General features: G+C 41.1%; 1 protein-coding gene across 3 annotated transcripts in view; it reads right to left on the bottom strand.

Annotated features, from left to right (window-relative positions):
• The window catches only part of LOC145353363 (uncharacterized), a 53,614-nt gene extending 38,641 nt beyond the window's left edge, over window positions 1–14,973 (bottom strand). Inside the window, exons 1-3 of one of the 3 annotated variants that reach the window (XM_080204042.1) lie at window positions 14,633–14,973; window positions 5,221–5,376; window positions 2,054–2,253 (exon numbers count right to left, since the gene is read on the bottom strand). In XM_080204042.1, coding sequence (XP_080060168.1) covers window positions 2,054–2,253; window positions 5,221–5,376; window positions 14,633–14,648 — 372 coding nt within the window. In that variant the 5' untranslated portion in view covers window positions 14,649–14,973. Of the gene's footprint in view, window positions 1–2,053; window positions 2,254–5,220; window positions 5,377–14,632 lie in introns of those variants that run through there. The other 2 variants (XM_080204041.1, XM_080204043.1) reach the window with 2 other exon arrangements.
• Window positions 14,974–23,369: the final 8,396 nt, after the last annotated feature.

Here is a 23,369-nt window from a genome sequence, read left to right as displayed (position 1 = left end):
AAAATCTCCTCCATCTCCTGAGGTTATGTTTAAAATTGTACCCAGAGCACTGTGTGATTGGGTGGGGTTCACTGACTCTAGAGGCCACTCCTATAACTTTATTGCAGGGCTATCCTCAGCATTAGAGCTGTGAAACAAAGAGGCACAAGTGCATCAGGCACGTTTGACAGCCTAGAGTGCTCACCACTTCAAGATTCAACCTCATTACAAACACTAAAAGATAGAAGAATCTGTAAGATGCTCCTGTGCCAACCCATTTGTTTTACGTGAGTTCATGGGTGGCACAGTGATTAGCACAGTGCCAGTGATCCGGGTGACTGGAGTCGCCTTCTCTCTATCTGCGTGGGTTTTCTCTGGTTGCCTCCCACAGTCGAAGGTTGTGCACATTAGGTGGATTGGCCATGTTAAATTGCCCCTTAGTGTCCAAAGACGTGCAGGTTATTAGTGGGATCAGTATGTGGGGTTACAGGGATAGGGCAGAGGGATGGGGCATGGATGCTGTGTTGGAGAGTGGGTGCAGACTTGATGGGCTGAGTGGCCTCCTTCTGCACTGTAGGAATTCTATGATTCTAATGCTGCCCTTTAAAAAAGGGAGGAACACCGTTCAAACACATGAAGCATTTATCCAGTTTCAAGCATTCATCTGGCATTATCTGCAACAGAAATTCTCAGCTTGAAAGCTGCTGTATGAACATTATAGGAATTGTTAGATGAAAATTGTCAGATGAAAGGGTGGTGAGTGAGTGGAATTGGTTGCCGTCAGTGGCAGTAGAGGCGAATTCACTGGGGTCTTTTAAAAGACTTCTGGATGAGTATATGGGATTTAATGGGATTGGGAGTTACAGATAGTTCTATGGCTTGGTAGGTATGGACGTGATCGGCGCAACTTGTGGGCCGAAGGGCCTGTTTGTACTGTAGTGTTCTATGTTCTAAAATAGCCCCAGGACCATCTAATTTGCCTTCCACCATCCTGGTGCTTGCATTACACAGTAATGGAACCAAGAGAAAGAACATCTCATCAGGAGCGAGTTGCATGCTAGAGGAGCCCTAGATGTATTTAAGGGAGGTGAAGGATCAGTGGTAATGTCACTGGACTAGTAATCCAGGTCAACACACTGAGACATGGGTCCAAATCCCATTGGGGCCACCGGTGGCATTTAATTAATAATCTGGAATTGAAAAGTTTGTCTCAGAAATGACGACCATGAAACTATTGTTGATTGTCACAACAACTATCTGGTCCTTTATATCTGCCACCCCTTCCCTGGTCTGGCCTACATGTGACTCCAGATCTACAGCAATGTGGTTGACTCTTAATTGCCCTCTGAAATGACCTCATAAGCTAGTCAGTTCAAAGGGCAATTCAGGATGGGTCAAAGAAACTGCTAGCCCAGTCAGCAGCACCCACATCCCATGAAAGAATATACCTTACAGAGCACGAGTACTAGATTTCTCTCATGTCAACAGCTGATCTACATGCAATGCAGTATTCTTTCACAATTCATTTATTTGTCACAAGTAGGCTTACATTAACACTGCAATGAAGTTACTGTGAAAATCCCCTGAACACCACACTCCAGCTCCTATTCAGGGACACTGAGGGAGGATTTAGCCTGGCCAATGCACCGAACCAGCACATCTTTCAGACTGTGGGAGGAAACCAGAGCACCCGGAAGAAACCCAGACAGAGAGAACATGCAATCTCCACACAGAGAGTGACTCAAGCCAGGAAATGAAGCTGGGTTCCTGGTGCTGTCAGGCAGCAGTGCTAACCACTGTACCACCATGCTGCCCATGTATCAGCGTGGAGCAACACACATTAGATAATAGCACAGGCACCCCCGGTGTAACGGAGGCCCTCAAGTAATCACCTTGACCAAGTCCCATTCCGAAAGGCCAGACTTGAGCAAGAAAGAAACTAAACACTCAGACACCTACAAACAACAAATTGTGTGATTTCTCATTTTGAGCTGTCTAATGATTTCAATTAAGAGCCCTTTACTTTTGTTAATCCCCAAACATTTTTATTCTTAAATTTGGTAGTGATACCTACTGCGTTATGGATTGTGATCTTCCTTCTTTTTGGTCTGTAAGTGTAAGTGTACTCTCCACCCCTGTGTCTAGCCTCGTGCGATGCAGTATTAGATGAACTGTCATTTCTGTTCGGTAGGCACTCTTGTGGCAGGTTTGCTGCTGACTTATTGGTATTCATACCTGAAGCGCTGTGAGGGCCTTCTGCTCCGGGTTTCTGCACTGAAAAGCACAGAATGAGAAAAGCAAAAGCAGACAACTTTTTGAGAACATAAAGAAAACTTTTTTTTTTAAAATGCAAGATGCTAAAAGTTAAGAGCCTCCGTGCCTGTTCTAAATGAAAAGGCTGGCACGAACATGGAGGTGCACAGCCGGAACACTGCAGCACACAGCACCAAGGGATTAGCTGAGGCTTTGCAATATACTGGTTAGAGCAAAGCTGAAATACTGTGCTGATGTTGGTTCATCGAAAAGGAACTGCACCTATTGGCAAGAGTGCAGCAAAATAATTCGATAGAAAAAGTGGTTCAAAAACCTCACAAACTAAAGGGTTTTTTTTTTACAGTTTCTTGCTGGCCATTTGCAGCTGTTGGGGGACAGGGGCAGGGAGAGAGAGAGAGAGAGGCCTGACCTCAATTTTATGGGGCTGGGGAAGGTTGAGGGCAATCATGCATCCTTGCCCTTATGGAGGCCTTAAATGGCCAATTATTAACTACTTACGGCTGCTTCCTTCCTATCTGCCTGCAATGTTTTGACTAGTGAGAGGAGTTCTTGCGTGGTGGGGTAAGAATTAATAGGAAATTAGTGAAAACGGTAGTTAATACATACTAAATAAATTAGAAAAAAAAAGTGTTTATTTAAATGATAAATGATTCAAATAATCTGACAGTTAATCTACTAGAGGCAACAATCATATAGAAACAGTAGGCCATTCAGTCCATCAAGCCTGTTCTACTATTTAATACAATCATGGCTGATGGGGCATTTCAATGCCTTTCACACCCACTATCACCATACCCCTTTAGATATTGTTAGTCACTGTGCATGCTACTTTAAGCACGCACAGTAGCAAAGCTTCCACAATCCTCTGAGTTAGAGAATTCCAAAGATAAATCTCAGCCAGTTACAGGAATAGAAAGATGGGCCAACTATGAAGAACACAGATGCATGCATGTCAAAACAAAAAAGTATGGTGAAGAACATTGAGCTACTAGCACAAATAGCAGCAATAATGTGGCTTAAAATTGGTGAGGACTGGGTGCTTAACATCTGGGATTTAATGTATTCATAGAAGGGAAGGAACAAAAGGGGAGAGGCAACAGTAGTGATCAGGGAAGACATTGTACGATTGGAAAGAGGATATTCTTGATGTGGCAAGGACAGAATCCATTTGTTTAGAGTCAAGAAGCAAAAACAAAAGGAAAATCACACTACTGGGACTTTTCTTATAGGATCCCAAATAGTAAGAGAGAGAGTAGTAGAGCAAATCTGTTGGCTCTGCTACCCTCTCTCTTACTATTTGGGGTCAAATCCGTTGGGAAAATCACAGATATGCACAAAAGCCTTAGAGTGGTGATATTTATGTACCCAAACATTGATCCGGATTGGGTTAAAGTAAAGTGGGGGGGGGCGGTGCAGTTTATGAGTTGTGTTTGGGAGAACATCCTTGACCAATATATTCTTTGTTCATTGGCCCGTCTTATTCCCCAGCACCAGATTTTGAGGAACACTTGGGTAGGAGCAACCATTGTATCAAAAATGTTTAAACTAGTAATGCAGAACAAAGAACAATCTAAAGTAGAATGTCTAAATTGGTAGAAGTTTGGATAAGGTAAACAGGAAAAGACTGTTTACATGAGCTGGTAGCAGAGGGACAAGGGGACACAGATTTAAGGTTCTGGGCAGCAGTTGTGGTAGTGGGCTGAAAATGTGCAAAAAAAACTTTAAAAAAAAACCGAGACTGATAATAACTGGAACTCACATCCAGGAGGCTGGTGGAAACACAGACATTAAATGATTTCAAAAGGAAATGGATAGGCACTTGAAATTTGCAGGGCTATGGGGTTAGAACAATGAATGGGGCTGGTTAGTTCTCTCTGATGTGGAGCCGCCAGCATTGGATTGCAGTAAACACAGTAAGAAGTCTCAACACCAGGTTAAAGTCCAACAGGTTTATTTGGTAGCAAAAGCCACTAGTTTTCAGAGTGCTGCCACTTCATCAGGTGAGTGGGAGTTCTGTTCACAAACAGGGCATATAGAGACACAAACTCAATTTACAAAATAATGGTTGGAATGTGAGTCTTTACAGGTAATCAAGTCTTAAAGGAACAATGTGAGTGGAGAAAGCATTAAGCACAGGTTAAAGAGCTGTGTATTTCTCCAGACAGGACAGTTAGTGAGATTTTGCAAGCTTAAACATGTTGTGGGGGTTTCAGATAGTGAGACATGAACCCAAGATCCCGGTTGAGGCTGTCCTCATGTGTATGCAACTTGGCTATTAGTCTGCTCAGAGAATACTTCCTGAGCACAATCGTCAGGCAAGACTGTTCTCTTCTTATTGGGGAACACTTCAGCGGTCACAGACATTTGGCCTCTGATCTTTGGGTAAGCGTTCTCCAAGACAGCCTTCATGACACACGACAACGCAGACTCGCTGAGCAGAGACGGATAGCCAAGTTCCACACACATGAGGATGGCCTCAACCGGAATCTTGGGTTCATGTCACACTATATGTGACCCCCACGGCTTGCCTGAGCTTGCAAAATCTCACTAACTGTCTTGTCTGGAGACAATACACATCTCTTCAATCTGTGCTTAATTCTTTCTCTACTCATATTGTCTGTACCTTGAAGACTTGATTATCTGTAAAGACTCTCATTCCAACCATTATTTTGTAAATTGAGTTTGTGTCTTTATACGCCCTCTGCGAGCAGAACTCCCATTCACCTGACGAAGGAGCAGCGCTCCGAAAACTCGTGGCTTTTGCTACCAAATAAACCTGTTGGACTTTAACCTGGTGTTATGAGACTTCTTACTCAGTTTTCTCTGCAGAGAGCTGGCATGAACATGATGGGCCAAATGGCCTCTTTCTGTGCCTAAGGTTCCAAGTGGCTTTTTCTTGGATTCTTGTAAATATAGCACTTTCAAAGACAGAAGGGTAGCTGATTGTAAATCAACATTCTTATTTACCATAAACTACAGCAGCAAGGTATCTTTTTTGGTTTTTCGCTTGTGACTGATCTTCAGTAGTGAGGGACGATGGTCCATTCTGAATGTCCACCATTTCAGCTCCATTAAATATCACAGCTTCTGTGTCATCTTCTACCTTAACGCTAAGGTATGAATCTACAGTGAAGTAATAAAAACACTATAGTACAAACTAAAGCAAGTGCTACGACAACTATTTTCGATTGTTACAGTTGTGTTTCTCTACATACAGTACGCTTACAAAACCCTGGAATGTAATTCAAAACAAAATGGACAAGATTTTTACCACTGTCTATAATAAGCAGGTAGATCAAGCTGTGTGTCAATTTTCTCCTGTTCAATTGAGAATGGCTTGAAACACTAAATTCCTTTAATAGAAAATTAGGTCAAAAATTGCACTTTAAATAAAGATGCAAGGTACGGAACTAAATGTCAGCAACATTTCTTTAGGTTTTCATAGCAGTTGTAGGAAACTGGATTGTACAGAATCTGCTGTCCACGTGCTGTCAGATTTTCTGATTCATTAGTTGGGGAAGAAAATGTGTGCCTTACAAGTAGCAAGTTCTGTCATGTAAAAATCCTTAAAATCCTGAAACATTATGTGCCTTCCTCTTTCAGAAAGCGGAGTTTTAATCTTGGGTCTCTGATAAGAGGAGATGGGTCCTCAGAGAGGCAAGCCTCCTGTTTTAAATAAAGCATTGCTGAATGTCACCATAGTCCCCGAGGACCGTGGACTGCTCTCCCTTTTGAGTAAGAGCTGACTGGTGGTTATTTAACCTGAGGGTCACCACACCTCAGCTGAGGCCTTCATGGAATTGAACCCGTGCTGTTGGCATCACTCCATATCACAAAGCAGCCATCCAGCCAACTGAGCTAAACTGAGAGTATGACTTGAAGGCAAAAATAATCCGTCTCCATCCGCCTTTTTCTTGTTTCTGCACTCACTGTCATCACACGTTATTTTACCTGGTGGTTTCTCATAAGAACTAAGAGCAGGAGTCGGTAATTCAGCTCCTCAAGCCTGCTCCACCATTTAATACAATCATGGCTGATCTCATCTTGGCTTCATCTCCACTTTCCCACCCATTCACCATAGCACTTCAAACCCTTACTAATTAAAAATCTGTCCTCCTCTTCCTCAAGTTTACTCAGTGCCGGCCACGCTCTGGGATAGTGAATTCTAGACAAGTAATTTCTCATCACCTCTGTTCTAAATCTACTATCCCTTATCCTGAAATTAGGGATCTCTTGTTCTAGACTGCCCTATAGAGGAAATATCCTCTCCATGTCTACTTTGTCAATTCTCCTTATCATCTTGTACACCTCAATTAGACTGCCCCACATTCTTCTAAACTCCAGGGAGTATAGGCCTAAATCTGTCCAATTTTTCTTCGGAAGGCAAAGCCCAGGAATCAATCTAGTGAACCTCCTCCGAACTGTCTCCACTGCAATCGTCCTCAAGCAAGGGAACCAAAACTGTACACAATATTCTAAGTGCAGTGTCACAAATGAAGCAGCAACACTTCATTACTTTTATATTGTATTCATTTAGCAGTAAATGCCAAGATTCTGTTTTGCTTTTATAGTCAGAGGTTTACAGCTTGGAAACAGGCCCTTCAGCCCAACTTGTCTATGCCACCCTTTTTTAAAGGCACTAAGCTAGTTCCAATTGCCTGCATTTGGTCTATATCCCACTATAACTTATATAAATGCTTATATCTGGGAATCAGGTACGAAGTAAAATGGATTCGCTAACTATCAGTTCTCTGCCACTATAGTTCTCCAGGAGAAAGACTGAATACACAAGTCCAGAATAAACTAGTCACATGCCTGTATTTGCACCCACATAAGTTCAACCATTTTAAAAAGTTTTGAAACATCTTTTACTTTTTTTTCATCTTTGTGCACTGATTTTAAGTGAAGAATGAATGGTTGCTAAAAAAAACATGAGGAACTTAACATAATACGCTTATTGATTTTGTTTACAATTTAATTAAAAGCATATTGACCTAATCACTTGGTTTTTCACTAATTACTCACTGTTCAATTCTACTTTTGATTAGATCACTTTTAACCATTGTTGAGATGCATTAGTTAGTTTTCGAATGGGGGAAAAGTGAAAAAGTGTTATTCGGCATTCAAAACAGTGCTCAGGAATTGTACCAACAAAAACAGGTGACCAGACATCCGTTTCTCCAGGTGGACTGATTATGAATGCTTGGCTGAGCTCCAAAGATAGTTTCTTTCAGCAAGGAGTCTGTTTCAATGAGCAATTTGCTGACATATTTGCCTTGTTTGATTTACATCTTTATAAGGTTATTTTGCATTTTCTTTGTACTCTTTCATTCAACGTCTATATTTATTTGTTCAAGAGGTGTTAAGTGTTATAAAGCTTGTTTTTTTTTACTATAAGGGCTATCTGTTTGACACTTTAAGCAGCTTGTAAGAGTAACAGTTTTTTCCAAAGCACAATTTTGAATGGTGTTTCCCCCCCCCTTGTGCATTTTAAGACTTGCTATTTCTTGTATAGTGAATGGGTATTGAGAATCAAGGTGGGCTTTCTAATCAATCCCCCATGGCACTCACCCATTTCTCTGGCTACTTCAGAATTGCTTCTGGGCCTCATTTCATCCCACCCCCGGAGTGAAAATACTGCATACTCCATTTTTTTGGAGCGCAGTTTGACAAATTCAGCAAATTTCATGACTTGAGTTTTTTGCATTCATGGTTTGAATTCGACTCATGATTTCCGGTGAGGTGGAAATACAAAACTACGATTACACGCATAAGATGGTTGAAACAGAAGATCTTTATCTGGCTATCATTGTTTGTAAATACCTGTTGATTATAGAACCATAGAACCCTACACTGCAGAAAGAGGCCCTTCGGCCCATCGAGTATGCACCGAACACAATCCCACCCAGGCCCTACCCCCATATCCCTGCACATTATACCCACGAATCCCTCTAACCTACGCATTCCTGGACACTAAGGGGCAATTTCTTATTCAGCGTTATATTTTGGGTGTCAGACGTGTTCTCGGTGCAGAATTTGTAATTTCACATGTAGCCAACTAGCCTATTAAAATAGCACAAGGGCAGAATTTTATGGGTCCTTACACTACGTTTTCAGCTGGGAGAACTTATAAAATTCCCTGGGTGGTCCTCCTTTCCACCACACCCCTCCCACACACTATGACCTCTTTACAATGTTACTGAGGCAGGCGAGCCCTAGGGCAGCCCGCCCTCACTACAACTGAGGTCCTTAAGTGGCCAGTAATAGCCACTTCTTGCCAGGCCTCCATATTAGGCAGAGGTCAGGGAAGGAATGGAGACGGTCAGCAAGTCACCTAGTTCAGGGAAAGAAAGGGATGGAGGCGGCCTCGGTCACTGGCCCCTTTCCACATCAGACAAGTCAGCCCCAGATGCAGCATCCCCCTACCCAGGGGCTCCCAGCCAGTCAACTGAATTCCATCCATTACCCCAGCCCTGTGCTTTCATCCCTGCAGCAAGACCCCTGCAATTACCTGCACCCTGGCTCTGGACTTAGGCAATTGTTATAGCCCCAGCAGTGGCCACAAGATTGGTCCAACAGCTCTCAGAGACTGAGTGAGGGATAAAAATCCTGCCTACCTCCAATTAATGTTCACTGGAGCATGGTTGTGGCGATGCATTCCTCGCTGCCACCCACACAAGACATAAGAGCCTTATGTCTCTTCCCACCGTACTATTAATTCCTTCTCCTGAGGAACACGTTTAATTGGCTCTTGAACTCAGTCCTTCATTCTGTTTTTATGACCTGTTATTCCACATCTATGAATGAAGACTTTTGGCCTAGATTGCTTTGTCACTTCTGACTAATTTATTAAAAACTTATGTTTCCTGGTGTTTAAATCCTTTAAAGAAACTGAACAGTTCAAATGTTCCCAGTTCCCTTCAGGTTCATTGTTATGATCCCCATAAAGATGTAAACATTGAAAAAGAAATTCTAAACACCCATTATTTATTTAAATAATTAAGCCACAAGATTCCACGGTTTAAAACAAAAGAATTTTACTGTTCAAGAATCAAGTAGGACAAACACTACTAACATCAAGGATAGTGTCGACATGTACTTGGCTGAAGTCATTAAGTTACATTTTAGCTTCATTTGAAGCAATTTTTAAAAGCGGCATCTCAGCCTTTTGACTAAGATGCAAATGAGATCAAGCCTCAGAGGAGGCGCTAATGCCTACTCCAATCAGCTGGGATCATGTAGATCAAGCCCAGGACAGGAGGTGAGAGCTCTGTCTTGTCAGCTTGGATTGGGAATGTCTCTTGAGACTCTGAATTGGACTTGATTTGATTGGATTGGATTAAAAAACACAATCACATAAAATTCTCAACTGAACCTTCTCTTTTCCACTATGACTTACCACAAAGTCTCTGGCTATTTATCAGGTACTTGAAGATTCTCCATTTTCTTGGGAGTAAACTCCAAACTTTTCCAGTTGCCATCCAAGGTCTGGGACCAATCAGCTCAAGTCTGAACTTCACTTTTAATTTCTGCACAGTGTCTTAAACTAAAATTTCAAAACACCTTTGCTTACTAATGATACTACTCATCTAATCCGATTATTACATCATTCTTGGTAAATTATTTTCCTTCTGATCTTGGGGCTTACACACCAACTTGATTGTTTCCAGCTCCAAGTCTAACCTACTCGTTTCTGTAGAAAAACATCCAGATAGGATCCACAAACATGTTTTTAGCATCTCCAATTTACGTCAATAATTTAAATCTTTATTGAAATAACTATACACCTCCTGTCCCGACCAAGCTCAGAGATAGATCATCCATTGTTTCAAATTGTCACTTCCAACTCTGATGTCATGAACTAAACATTAACTAAACTTTGAACTACCATTACTGGTCTGACAATCTCTAAAGTCCATTTAATCACCTTACCCTTTACAAATTTACTCTCGCCAAAACAAAACTTACCTCTTAATGCAAACCATGAAATGATGACAGTTTTCTTCCAAAGAAACAAGCTTATCTTATTTTTAATCTAAAATTCTTGACAACCAGACTCATCGTTGCTGCTCGCCTCTGTACTAGCAGTCACAAGCTGTTTCGGAGTAATTCCAACAGACGTTTGTCAGTTCAATACTTGAACATGAGGCAACAGCACAATGTCAATAAATTTAAACGTTTGGCAGGAGTTGTAACACCACGTTTTTCCAAGTTCCATTATTGAAGCATTGTCAGTGAGTTAATTTTTTTTTAAAAAAGGGAAGTAGATAGTGGTTTCTCAAATGAAAACTATTAAAAGAATTGTGAAGTGACTAGGAGGATGCGACTGCTCCGAATGGTGTGGAAAGGCACTGGAACAGGACTGACATGACAAACGACCTGTGTGTTGCATTTAACCTCTAGTTTGACATTGCCAATAGTTTTCGTGGAAGAGACTTCAGATACAAATTTGATTGAGTGCTAAAAATAAAAGGCCAATATTGGCTTAACATACTGTCATAATGTACTGCTTTCTATGCAAATAAGTAGTATTTTTAAAATTGGCTCATTATTTTGAAAATGCCGGTTCTGTTGGAGGTTAGGGTGCATGTTTGGACAACCTTTAATGAAATCCTTGACTAATTAATCACCAACACACAAATGGATAACTGTTCATTATGTTCAATAACAGCACAAGTAAAGCAGTTCACTTGCAACAATTAAACTAAATTTACTTCTCGCAAGAATACATTTGGGGCACTTTCCGTGTTACCAATATATCTTTGACACAAGGCAATCAATTTGTTATCCTGTTCTCTGGCTTACACTTTTCCTTCACCATGTATCAGAGAAGGGGAGGACAAGAATAGGAAGACCAACTTAATGCAGTATCCACCTAACTTGTTCTGAAAGTGTGTGAAACCACTGCACTGCACAAATTTGTGAAAACCTGACTTTACAGAAAAATTAGAAGTAATTTCATTCACAATTTAAAAACCCCAGGTTTTCTCTCCCCTCAAAGGGTGAAAGCACAAGTAAGAAAAACTAAACCTGAATCAATCCAGATAAAGTTGCAAAACAAAAATCATTACTTATACAGAAGATTGCCAAGGCAGTAATGTAGGGATTTTTAAAAATGTTTTTAATTATTAACATTGAATTATTGAGAGAACTCGGTGGGCCTCTGGATTACGAAGAAGTTGAATTTTAGAGACTCAACCAACACAGAAATTGAAGTGACCTAAGCATTATTGAGCTGGACTATGCGAAATAGGGTTCGTGTTGGAAAAAGAAAATACACTGTTTGAGGCAGTGCTCATTCAGCTGCTTCTAAACTTCAAATCAGAGGCAATTGTTTAAATCAAAGTACGTGATTCTGAAAAGGCTTCAGCTCAGTCTTCTGCAGCTCACTGGAGTATTTTTATTACTGAAGGAAATCATGTTGCTAATTTAGACAGCCAGTTAGTATGTGCTACAACACACATTGGTTTCTCTTCACTTCATTTAAAGATCTCTGAAGGTAACAAGCCCTCTAATTAAGGTTGTTCATTGCATAGGGTTCTGCCTGGGAATAGAGAAAAAGTGTCGAGCAATCAGAATACTTATGGAGGCCTGGTGTAGCTTTATTGGAAAATGGCCAGATGATTAGACAACAAGCACTGACGCAAATTGTAATAAATAAAACATGAGGCGCATCTGTACAAATATAGATTTTGGTACAAAATAAATTCACTTCAAAGCCAATGCCGCAGTTCCTGAACCCAATGCCTTCTCTTTACCACTGTATACTTTTGAACCCTCCCCAGGCTCTTCAGCCATTGAAAGCATGTTTATGCTACAGGAATTTAAGATCGGCAAGGGCTTATTTATTATAGCAAGGTAGAATTTTAAACCCCATTTTTATTGCTAAGTAGGCGTACATCAATTTAGTCTCAGCCAGAAGGCAATTTTGCTAGCTAGCTTGAATCCTTAAGAAGCTATCCTGATTAAAGTGATCTCAGGAATTGGTCACATAATTCTGACTTTTCCTTCTCTATTGGATGTTACCAGACTTCCTGAGTATTTTCATCATTTTCTGTTACAATTTCACAATTACTGTTAAAGCCTATCTTGTATTTCAGAAATTGCACAGATTTTCTGCAGAGGATCATCTGTGGAAGTTCTCTCCACTCAGACTGAACCATGCTGAGAACTGGAGGCATTGAGAGTGCTGTATCTTATGCTCGTCTCATCAACTTGTAACTTTAGATTTGGGAAGATCAACTTTAATTCTGAGAAGAACATTAATTCTCAGAAAGGTACACGCCATGGTTGGAACACATTACGAACTTGCATCCTTTTTTGTTGCAAATATTATTTGTTTAAATTTTCAGTAGCAAGTTTCTCAGCTAAGAAAGCCTGTTTAAAAAGATTTTCAAAACTGGTTTGTGATTTCACATTAAAAATTACTTCCTGGAAATTGTTGACTGCTGTCTGTTAATTTGCACATTGCAATTCACTCCTAGTGACACTGTGCCAGTTTCAGGAAAACAAGTAATCAAGTGCATGTTGGCGTATTCGTTCAATGACATTGGTGAAGAGTTTGACAGCTTTGACAAAGGGTCATCTGGACTCAAAACATTCTCTCCTTACTGATGCTGCCAGATCTGCTGAGATTTTCCAGCATTTTCTCTTTTGGTTTCAGATTCCAGCATCTGCAATAATTTGCTTTTATATTTATTGGTGAAGAGTGTATGGTCACTCGCATGCCACCCAGGAATTCTAGATCTCAGGGAATCTGGGCTATCTGTATCATTGATTTTACTTTTGTATGAAAATTCACATACAGGAACGGCCTATCCTCGGTAAGAACAGTATTGTCACGCAATATCTTGGAAAGGGCAGCAAGAAGGATTGTCAGGAACCACTACCCGACTGATAACATGGCTCTCAATAATCGGAGCCCCTAAGAGTCTGCCTCCACACACACACACACACACAGTTATCACTGCTTGTGTCGGAGAACGAGATAGCATTCAGGAGAATCACAGCCGGTATTTCCAACGCTATTTGGTCCTCAGGGTCTGAACTGAAGAGACACTGAGTAAGCCTACAGCTATTTGCAATTGCATAGGGCATCTTTAATACAGCAATAATATCACAAAAGGTGCTATTAAAAGATCTGTTGAAAGTTGCAGTGCGCTGTAAACAGATTAAGGTGGGTGAATGAATGAAGAGGGGGAAAAAACCCTGCATTTATATAGCACGCTTGGAGACCCCAGGTCGTCCCAAAGTGCTTGTTGTCAACAGGCAGGTTTCTCAATACAGCGAGCAACATTGCAGAATTTTGAATTTATGTTATACAGTTTCGCTCAGATTTCAATTCTATGCGTAAGTGCAAATAAGAAATGCGACGATGATCCTATATCATGAACTAAATACCTCCTGAATATTTATACTGCATGCATCTTCACATTTGAAAAATAAATTCTAATTATGCCCATTTTGAAAATAAAAGATTCGTATCTAAAGGAGCAGGGTGAAATTCGAAAGAGGAGAAAAAAAACACAATTTCTGCTTCTAGCTGCCGAACTTCGCAGGAACGTTAAGTTCCTATTCAGTTGCTGAAACGTGGACTGTCGCATCTATCTTCCGTTGAGGCAAACTGCATCACGCATTGCCTTTCTGTTAGACCACTGAAAGATCATGTGGTCACGCTACAAATTCCAATGGGGCGGGCAATGGACTGGAACGCCCATAGAGTGCTGGTGACAACAAAAAAAGTGCAAGGCGTATACAGCATCCTGCCGTTCCGAATAATTCTTGTTTTTAAAAAAAAGCGTCTCTTTATTAACCACAGCACATGTTGTGTCGGGGAGAAGGGGGGGCGGCGTTGGCGGGAGTGGGCCAAATTGAGAAGGCTGGGATTTGTAAACAAAGCGAACAGACAGAGAGGTGTCCAAACGCTGTCACTCCGAATGAATGTGTCTGAATGAATGAATGGGGAAGGGAACAGCCGCGACCGCCACATTGTTACATTTCCCATTGTTTCCATTCCGAATGAAATCCACCAGCGCCCGCAACGTCACAATGATCGACTTGGAACCCGACCAGTCCCGAGCGTTCGAACGGTGCCAACGTTCTGAAATGGAACGCAGCGGCGTTCGGAGCTCCAATGGGAGGCGGCGAGGGCGGAAAGCCGAGGACTCTCCTCCCCACTCCTCCAGCGGCAGCGCTGAGCGTTTGCGTCCGAGCTGCTGAGAAAACGCCCTTTAACCGTTTCCGGGCTCCTCTCATGTTGTACTGGATTGCACAGTAAATATACACAGCGCGCTGAGCAGAACCAGCATTTTTGGCAATGTTGGGGGGGGAACATAAACACACAATTAATAAGGCAAGCGCTTTTGTAAGCTGGCCTTACCGTTTGTGGCCGACATTGTTGAGTTTGCTTTGACGGGCAGTTTTTATTTTCCCCGGGCTGCTGTTTACCGTCCTTTTTCCAGACGCCGCTCGAATGGCGCTTTAACGGAAGAGAGACACTCCAAAAAAAAACCCTTTTGTACACTCCGTCCAATGACAGCGACGCGACGTGAAGGCAACAGTGCGCAGCCGTTCCGTCCCCACCACCGACAGCATTTGACAAACGCCGAGCCCCCAGGAGGGAGAAAGGCAGCCAAGTGAAAAAGCCCTGCTCATTCCCCAAATGCTCTTTATTGATCACCCACTGATCCACTGCCAAAGAAACGCTTGAAGCAACGGTCGCTCGCTTGGTAATTATTTCCAATACAGCCGTTGCCCAGTAATGTCACTGCGTTACTACGCTCGCAGATCCTTTGACATCAGTTTTTTTTTAGCACTGATAAGACGTTGCCAACGCTTGCAGCGTTTGTGGTGCCAGGAAATACAGCTCAGAAAAAAATGAGACTTGGTCATTGAACATGGCTTGAATTTGCATCCAATAAGATAATCTCAATCCTTTTCAGTTGCAGCCTCTCAAATTGCTGCAAATAGGTCGCTTAAAGTTGTAAAATTTATTGGCGAAGTTAGGTCTGGACCATTGGCCAGCCGGATTGTCACAAATTTCCGCGTGGATTTTTTTAAAATCAATTACTTGAATCTGTCCTCTGGTTCAATCCGAACCTTTCTCCCAACCTACTCTGCCTTATAATTTTGAACACCGCTGTCAAATGTCCTCCCATCCTCCACTTATCTACAAAGAATAAGCCCAACTTCACCCAATTAATTCAGGTACCTGAATTGACTCATTCCTGGTACTATTCCCACACATTTTTATGCACCCTCTCCAATGCTTCTCTAAAATATGGCGCCTAAAGCTTTTGATTTGGTTTGATTAATTATTGTTCCATGTATACAGTGGAAAAGTATTGTTTCTTGCATGCTACAGAGAAAAGCATACCATTCATAGAGAACTTAAAGGAGAAGGAAAGGAGAGGGTGCAAAATATAGTGTTAACAGTCATTTGATTTGATTTGATTTATTATTTAATTTGATTTATTATTGTCATGTATATTAACATACAGTGAAAAGTATTGTTTCTTGCATGCTATGCAGACAAAACATACCATTCATAGAGAAGGAAATCAGTATGTAGTGTTACAGTCATAGCTAGAGTGGAGAGACAGATGAATTTAATATAAGGTAGGTGCATTCAAAAGTCTGATGACAGCAGTGAAGAAGCTGTTCTTGAGTCCGTTGTACGTGTTTTGAGACTTTATTTTTCTGATGGAAGAAGGTGGAAGGGAGTGTGGGGTGTGCGAGGTACTTGATTATGCTGGCTGCTTTTCTGAGGCAGAGGGAAATGTAGACGGAGTCAATGGATGGGAGGTTGAGTTGTGTTGTGGACTGGGCTTCGTTTACAACCCTTTGTAGTTTCTTTGGGTCTTGGTCAGAGTAGGTGTCAGAGTATGTATATCACATACCAACCTGTGATTGGCGAAAGCCTTAGCGGACTGCCGAAAGAAAGCTTTCGGTTGAAAATAAAGTTGAAAACAAACCAGTGTTTATAAAGGTTCACTATAATGTTTATGAGGGCAGTACGGTGGAACAGTGGTTAACACTGCTGCCTCACAGCACCAGTGATCCATGCTCGATTCCCTGTCTGTGTGGAGTTTGCACATTCTCCCTGTGTCTGCGTGGGTTTCCTCTGGGTGCTCGGGTTTCCTTCCACAATCTGAAAGGTGCATTGGCCATACTAAATTCTCCCTCAGTGTACCCGAACAGGTGCCGGAATGTGGCCACTAGGGGATTTTCACAGTAACATCATTGCACTGTTAATGTAAGTCTGTTTGTGAAATTAATAAATAAACTTTAAAAAATTTTTATGCTCATTGCCTCAATTCGTCTAACTCAGGATCCAATAGGCTTTATTAACTGCTTTCTCAAACCTGCCCTGGTGCCTTCAACCTTGTGGTCCCTCTGCTCCTGTGACCCTTTTGTAAGCTTTATTTTCCATTACCTTTCCTTGTTTTTGTGACTAAAGTGTTTCACTTGATGTTTCTGTGCATTTAACTTCACCTGTCACCTGTCTGCCCGTGTCTTTAACCCGACAATGTTCTCTTGAAGTCTATCACTACTGTCACTATTCACAATACTTCCAAATTTTGTATCATCTGCAAATTTTGAAATTCTGCCCTACATTTAGGTCATTCATATGGATCAAGAAAAGCAGAGGACTTAATGCCAATCAAAATCAATAATTATGCATGTTATAATTCATAATAGACAAACATGCTGCTTTCTCTCTGGAAAAGTACAGGATCACAGAATAACTACAGGTGAAGAATATCCACAAAATACCTGACAATCCTCCTATTTCAGTTTCCATACTCCATCCATGTGTGTGAATGCTTCCTGGTGTATCAATCTTGCATTTACTGTTTTGAATTTTGACTTTAGAAATTTAACACAAAATATTCTTGATCTGCTTGTCTTGTATTTAAAAATGCTTCCTCTCCAGGCTGAAAAATCCAGATTTTCCCTGCCTTTCAGAGCAATTCAGAGCTTTAATTTTCTAATAACAGAACTCCACACACTGCAGTTTAAATCATGACTTTGTCTGACTTACAATCTTCCCGGTTTAACTATGGGGTTCAAAAATTGCAATGCTCTAAATTGGACTATTAAGATCACTCGGTCTCTTTCAACTCCATCTTTAACTATTTAACACCATTCCTGGATGAATTTGACACCTTGTCCTGTGAAATTGACTGTGACAGATTTGAGGGTTGAAATTGATAGGCTGTCAGATATCACATCATTGGCCTCTCTCGTAGGCAGATTCTGGATCTCATAACATCAGGGGTATACCTTTACAGCGCTATTTGTAATCATAGTGTTGCCAGGGGGTTGCACTGAGTAAAACTCAGTGATAAATGAACTGGATACTCTCATTTGCAAGTGCTCCAATATATCCTTCTCTGGCTTTCAAAAAAGTTGATCAGTTATCATTTAGTGAGACAATGAGAAATCAAGGAATGGAGTAATTTTACTGATTGCAAGTGCCTGAATCAGGTAATGCATCTGAACTATAACTGACTTTATAATGTTCCCTGCAACATCAGAAAAAAAGCAAGCCTGAGAATCCTTCTTAAAATTTTCTCTGGCCAGTATGTCCAATTTTTCTGGAGTGAGCCTTTGACCCTCTGACGATTTCTATCTTGCCAACTCAAGCAGAGAGTGGCCCCGAATCTGTTCAATAGTTCATACTAACAGTCTGACTTCTGCCTTTCTCTCTGTCTCAGTGTCAGTTAAACTAACCATGCACTTGTTGGGAATGGGGGGGAGGGACCGCAGGGGTGGGGGGAGGCAGCAGAGGTGGGGTGGGAGTTGCTCGAATCTATACCCTGCTGTTTGCCAATGAATAGTGCATTGCAATTCCTAAGTCCCAATTATATCTGAGACATCCTCTATTGTCTCAGGTCATCTCACTGCTGTGCAGGATTTTAATTCTTGTGAGCTACATTTAACTTGGTAGTAATAGGTTAAAAAGAATCATATCAAGATATTTGCTTTCCAAAAAAAAATGACAATTTGGCAAGGACTTCTCCAGTAAAAGAGAAAAGTTGCTCATAAAGAAAAATTTACAATTTTATAGCATGATCATATCTGAATATATCCCAATGCACACTGTAGTCAACGCAGTACTTTTAGAAATGTCACTTGTAACACAGGGAAACTAGCAGCCAATTTGAACCCGGGTCCCTGGCACTGTGAGGCAGCAATGCTAATCAATGTGTCACTATGCTGCCCCGTCATGAGTCATATTGTCAAACTGCCATTCAAATCTCCACAACATTGTAGTTGGCAATCAAGCCTAAGCACTGTGTAAAAATAACAGTTTTCAGTTATCAAAAGCTACAGTTAAAAAGAGGAGAGTTAATGCAATCATTCTGAATATATTTTGGAAATCTTCAGACTGAAAAACAAGATTTAGCACACAGGCATCAAACATTGCATAAAGTGTTTTCTATGCTTGAAATATCTGTAAAAACATTTTCAATTAGAGTCATATGCCCTTCTGGAAAAACTAGGACATAAGTTCACGAATAACAAAACATCATTGTCAACTGAAACAGTTTAACAAATGAGAAGGCTGTACCTTCCACTCAGCTTGTGTCCGCAGAAACCAGATTTCTTTCTTCTATGTTTGACAGCAAGATTGATTATTTGCAGATTGTACCAGGACTGGCTTTTTGTAAATCCACCCTCCCTCTAATTCCTTTGCATCAAGAAGAATGACAACAGTTCCTAACTATGGTTGAAGTTATGGCTCTAAAGTGTTTTCACTCCATCTGCTGATTGTGGAAACACAGGTGAGAGCTCATGTGAAAAACACAATTACACAAACCACGTTGGGATACTACTGTTACATTCTGAAGAATTAGACTCCACGCACCTTTCTGACAATAAGAAATGGAGACTGCTAATGAGAGTGATTGGCATTGTTGAATCTGCAACTGCCTTTTGCTGATTGATACATTCCTGATCTTACTTGTTATGAATTGTTGCTATTATATGGCAAGAGAATTTGAGACAAGTGATACATAATCTGTATGTTAATCAAGGGAGAAAGAATCTATCTTCAGCAGCTACTGGGTTAGAACAGTGTCCATTAGACATACTGTCCAATATTCCTTTGCATTCATCTTAATGCAATGGAAAATCAGATGGGACATATTAAGGCTGCTAAATTGTGACTGCCAGTATTTGCATCCTTGCTGAAGGTTAATCTCATCCTCATTCATCTGACAGACACAGGTACAGGATACATATAATTGGGATACCCATGCTTACTTCTTGCCTGTTAATCCCCGTCACTGAATTTAAAATAATGAATCAATACTGAAGAAGCAGCAGACATGAGTTGAAAGCAATGGATTTGGTTAGAAAACTAGCACTGAGAAATGACTATGGACTGATAAAAACAACCAACCCTCAATGACAGAAGAGTAAGAAGTATAATGATGAGTAGTGTAGATTGTAACGTAGAATTACAAAGAGGTATGCATCGATCAAGAACTCTTGCCCTTAACTTTCTACATCTCAGGGAATACAAATGTAGTTTATGTAATCGCTCATAATCTAAATGTTGGAACCCTGGCAACAGCATGGTGAATGGTGGGTCGCATTCCTATCTCAAAACTAGAAGCTCTGGTTTCAAATAAAACCCCAGGACTTTATGGTCATTAAAGTGGGTTCATGATGTGGCCTACAGCTTGAGTGTCAACTTGCAAGATCCTTCCTGCACACACCAAAGGCATAAAAGTAGGAAAGAGTGCTGGTCAGCCATACTTGATGTGAATTGGCACACCTCAAGTTATAAATCTCTGGTGTCAGGCTAGTGACCTGTTCCAGCTAAACCTCCCAATGCAAAGCAGATGAAAGTCTGCGTTGTGAACCATTGGGTGTGACAAGAGAAACAACAACCATCAGTGACTGTGAAAAACTGGCAGATGGATTTCAATATAATCGTGAGGTCAGCTGCTTTGAGCTGAAAATGTGTAGCTCAGAACATTTTCAAATGTTGAGAAGCTGGGAAGAGTGAGGATTTAACAATTTCTTGGATTGTGTACAAGGATCACTCTTAATCAGGTATAAAGTAATTAGAAAAGCTCCTTGATGAGAGGACTAGAATATAACAACAAGAACTTTTTCTAAAGCTGTACAAAGCTTTGCATTGTTTACAATTCCAGGCACCACAGCTTAGAAAGAATATTTTGACCTTGGAATGAATGCAGCACAGATTCACCATATTGTTACCAGGGTTCCAAGATTTAGATTATGACCAATTACATAAGCTACATTTGTATTCCCTGAGATGTAGAATGTTAAGGGCAATTTGCTTTAGGGTTTTGAAAAGTTTGACAGGGTATCGAGAAATGTTTTATGCTGATAGGGTGCCTAGAACAAGAGGACGTAACTTGAAAACCAAAAGCAAGGTATGGTGGAACTGCTGACCAGCAAAAGCAACAGTTGCAAGCTTCATTAATGATTTCAAATTTGAGATCAATGCATTGCTGTGAGCCAAGATTATTGAGGGATATGGAGCCAAAAATGGAGTTAAGATATAGATCAGCAATGATATCACCAACAGGCTGAACGTTTGTATGGTTCCATATGGATGACACAGCGGTTAGTACTGCTGCCTCACAGCAATAGGGACTGGGTTTGATTCATAGCTTCGGTTTGTGAAGAGTCTGCACATTCTCCCTGTGTGCGTGGATTTCCTCCGGGTGCTCTGGTTTTGTCCAACGTTCTGAAATACGCGCTGGTTAGGTGCATTGGCCATGCTAAATTCTCCCTCAGTGTACCTGAACAGGTGCTGGAATGTGGCGACTGGGGGATTTTCATAGTAACTTCATTGCAGTGTTAATGTAACACTAATAAATAAAAATAAAATGAAAACAATAAAACAGCCAAAATCGCTTAAAGCACTTATTGAAAATCCTTTGCATATTTTTCCAATCAACCTGCTGGTAAATCATTTTGTATTTTTGAGCATTTTATTTGAAGCCTCTACCTCATTTAAAAACTTGGAGCTAGACTTGATATTTTCCCCATGGCTGTAACTATTACTGTAAGAAGTCTGACAACACCAGGTTTAAGTCCAACCGATTTATTTGATAGTAAACCCAGTGAGTTTACTATCAAATAAATCGGTTGGACTTAAACCTGGTGTTGTCAGACGTCTTACTGTGTTTACCCCAGTCCAACGCCGGCATCTCCACATCATGTAACTATGACTGCCAGCCTAGGAGGGAATGCTGCAGTTTTTGCTGTGTGCATTCGCCAGACTTTCAGTACATAAATAAGAGAGAGTTGTCTTTACATTGCATTCTCCATAATTACAGATGTCTAAAAGGCAATGAAATATTGTGGTGAAATGCGGTAGCCAATTTGCATAGCTCCACTCTACCATGAGTGGCAATGAGAGAAAAGAGAATATAAGTTGGATGTGGGGTGAGCAAGCCATTTCTCCAGTAGCCAGCTTGTGGGTAAGGCAGTGGCAGCCTGACAGTAGCCCCTTACCTTCACTTCTGCACACCAGTGCAGCTGTCCTCCTGGGCTCTGAGCAGCCAATACATTGGCTGGGAGAAGCAAGTCATTCTTCAAATTAGTGACACATGAAAAATGTCACAAGAAGTGGAAAATCATTGCCTTCTGTGGTGTGTAATTATGTTTTCTGTCAGAGGCGTTTGGGAAACCTGAGGCTTGAGTTTGAGGGCTTCTCAGAGATATCATTTTGCCAGTGGAATGTGCATATTCAATTGATTGGCAGACAATCCCTACAGAATCCAGCAGGATCACCCTGTAGACTAAAACTCAGAGGCTTTTGGAACTGGAGCAGGTGCTCCACACATCAGATGTTTTTGTTTAAATGGATCGTTGGGAGATTTTCTATTTTGTAATTCTGTCCCTCTCTCCAGTAATAACATCAGGACTGGTCTCCTGCGAATTGTAATGTGAGTTGGCTTCAGTCTGGGTCTCGTGAGAATGCTGCAACACAAAAATAAAAATCTGATACCATGCTATAATTTCGACTAGCACTGTCTAGTGACAAAAGTAATTACTTGTCAAGTGACTGGTGCAGATGCTGAATGACACAGTCTCTCTTATACAGAGCAGTGACAGCTAACCTATAGCATGTGATGTACTGGTGACTGGTGTCATTATGCTTCTGAGTATCATTTAGACACATCGGAATTTAGCCAAGCTGAGCTAGTTCTGGAGCTGCCAATGTGTATGACTTGTGTACCATATCCAGAAACTACACAGTGAAAGCCAAAGGCCATACAAGTACAAAGCAAAATGTATGACCAGTGGAGCATGAGTCTCACATTCACACACACGTCTCTCTCACATTCACACACAAACACTCACATTCACATATACATCTCACTCTCACAGTCACATGCATGCTCATGGAGAGGGGATCTTATAGAGACATATAAGATAATGAAGGGGATAGCTAGGGTAGAGGTAGAGAGATTCTTCCCACTTAGAAAGGATAGCAGAACTAGAGGGCACAGCCTCAAAATAAGGGGGGACAGTTTAGATCAGAGTTGAGGAGGAACTTCTTCACTCAAAGGGTGGTGAATCTCTGGAATTCTCTGCCCGTTGAAGTGGTGGAGGCTACCTCGCTAAATATATTTAAGTCACGGGTGGATAGGTTTTTGACAGACAGGGGAATTAAGGGTTATGGGGAGAAAGTGGGAAAGTGGAACTGAGCCACGACAGATCAGCCATGATCTTATTGAATGGTGGGGCAGGCTCGAGGGGCTAGATGGCCTACTCCTGCTCCTATTTCTTATGTTCTTCAGATGGCACATGAAATATAATGTTGGGAAGTGTGAGGTTATTTACTTTCTGACTTGAAAGAATAGAAAAACAGATTTTTTAAAAAGGCATAAAATGTGTAAATATTGCCATACCGAGAGACTTTGATTTAATCGTACAGGGAGCACAGAAAGTTTGCAAACAGATACAGTAAGCAAGTTAAGAAGGTAAATGGCACATTGGCCTTTATTGAAATGGGATTGGAGTGCAAGAAAAAGGGCATCTTGCTTTTGAGCTTTGGTGAGACCACACCTGGAGTATTGTGTGCAGTTTTGATCTCCATATTTAAGGAAGGATATACT

Source organism: Carcharhinus amblyrhynchos, chromosome 15, assembly GCF_965287045.1.
Source record: "Carcharhinus amblyrhynchos chromosome 15, sCarAmb.v2.hapA, whole genome shotgun sequence".
In the NCBI taxonomy this organism is placed as follows: Eukaryota; Metazoa; Chordata; class Chondrichthyes; order Carcharhiniformes; family Carcharhinidae; genus Carcharhinus; species Carcharhinus amblyrhynchos.
The sequence above is the reverse complement of the archived record's forward strand: the minus strand, read 5'-3'. Positions and strand labels throughout refer to the sequence as shown.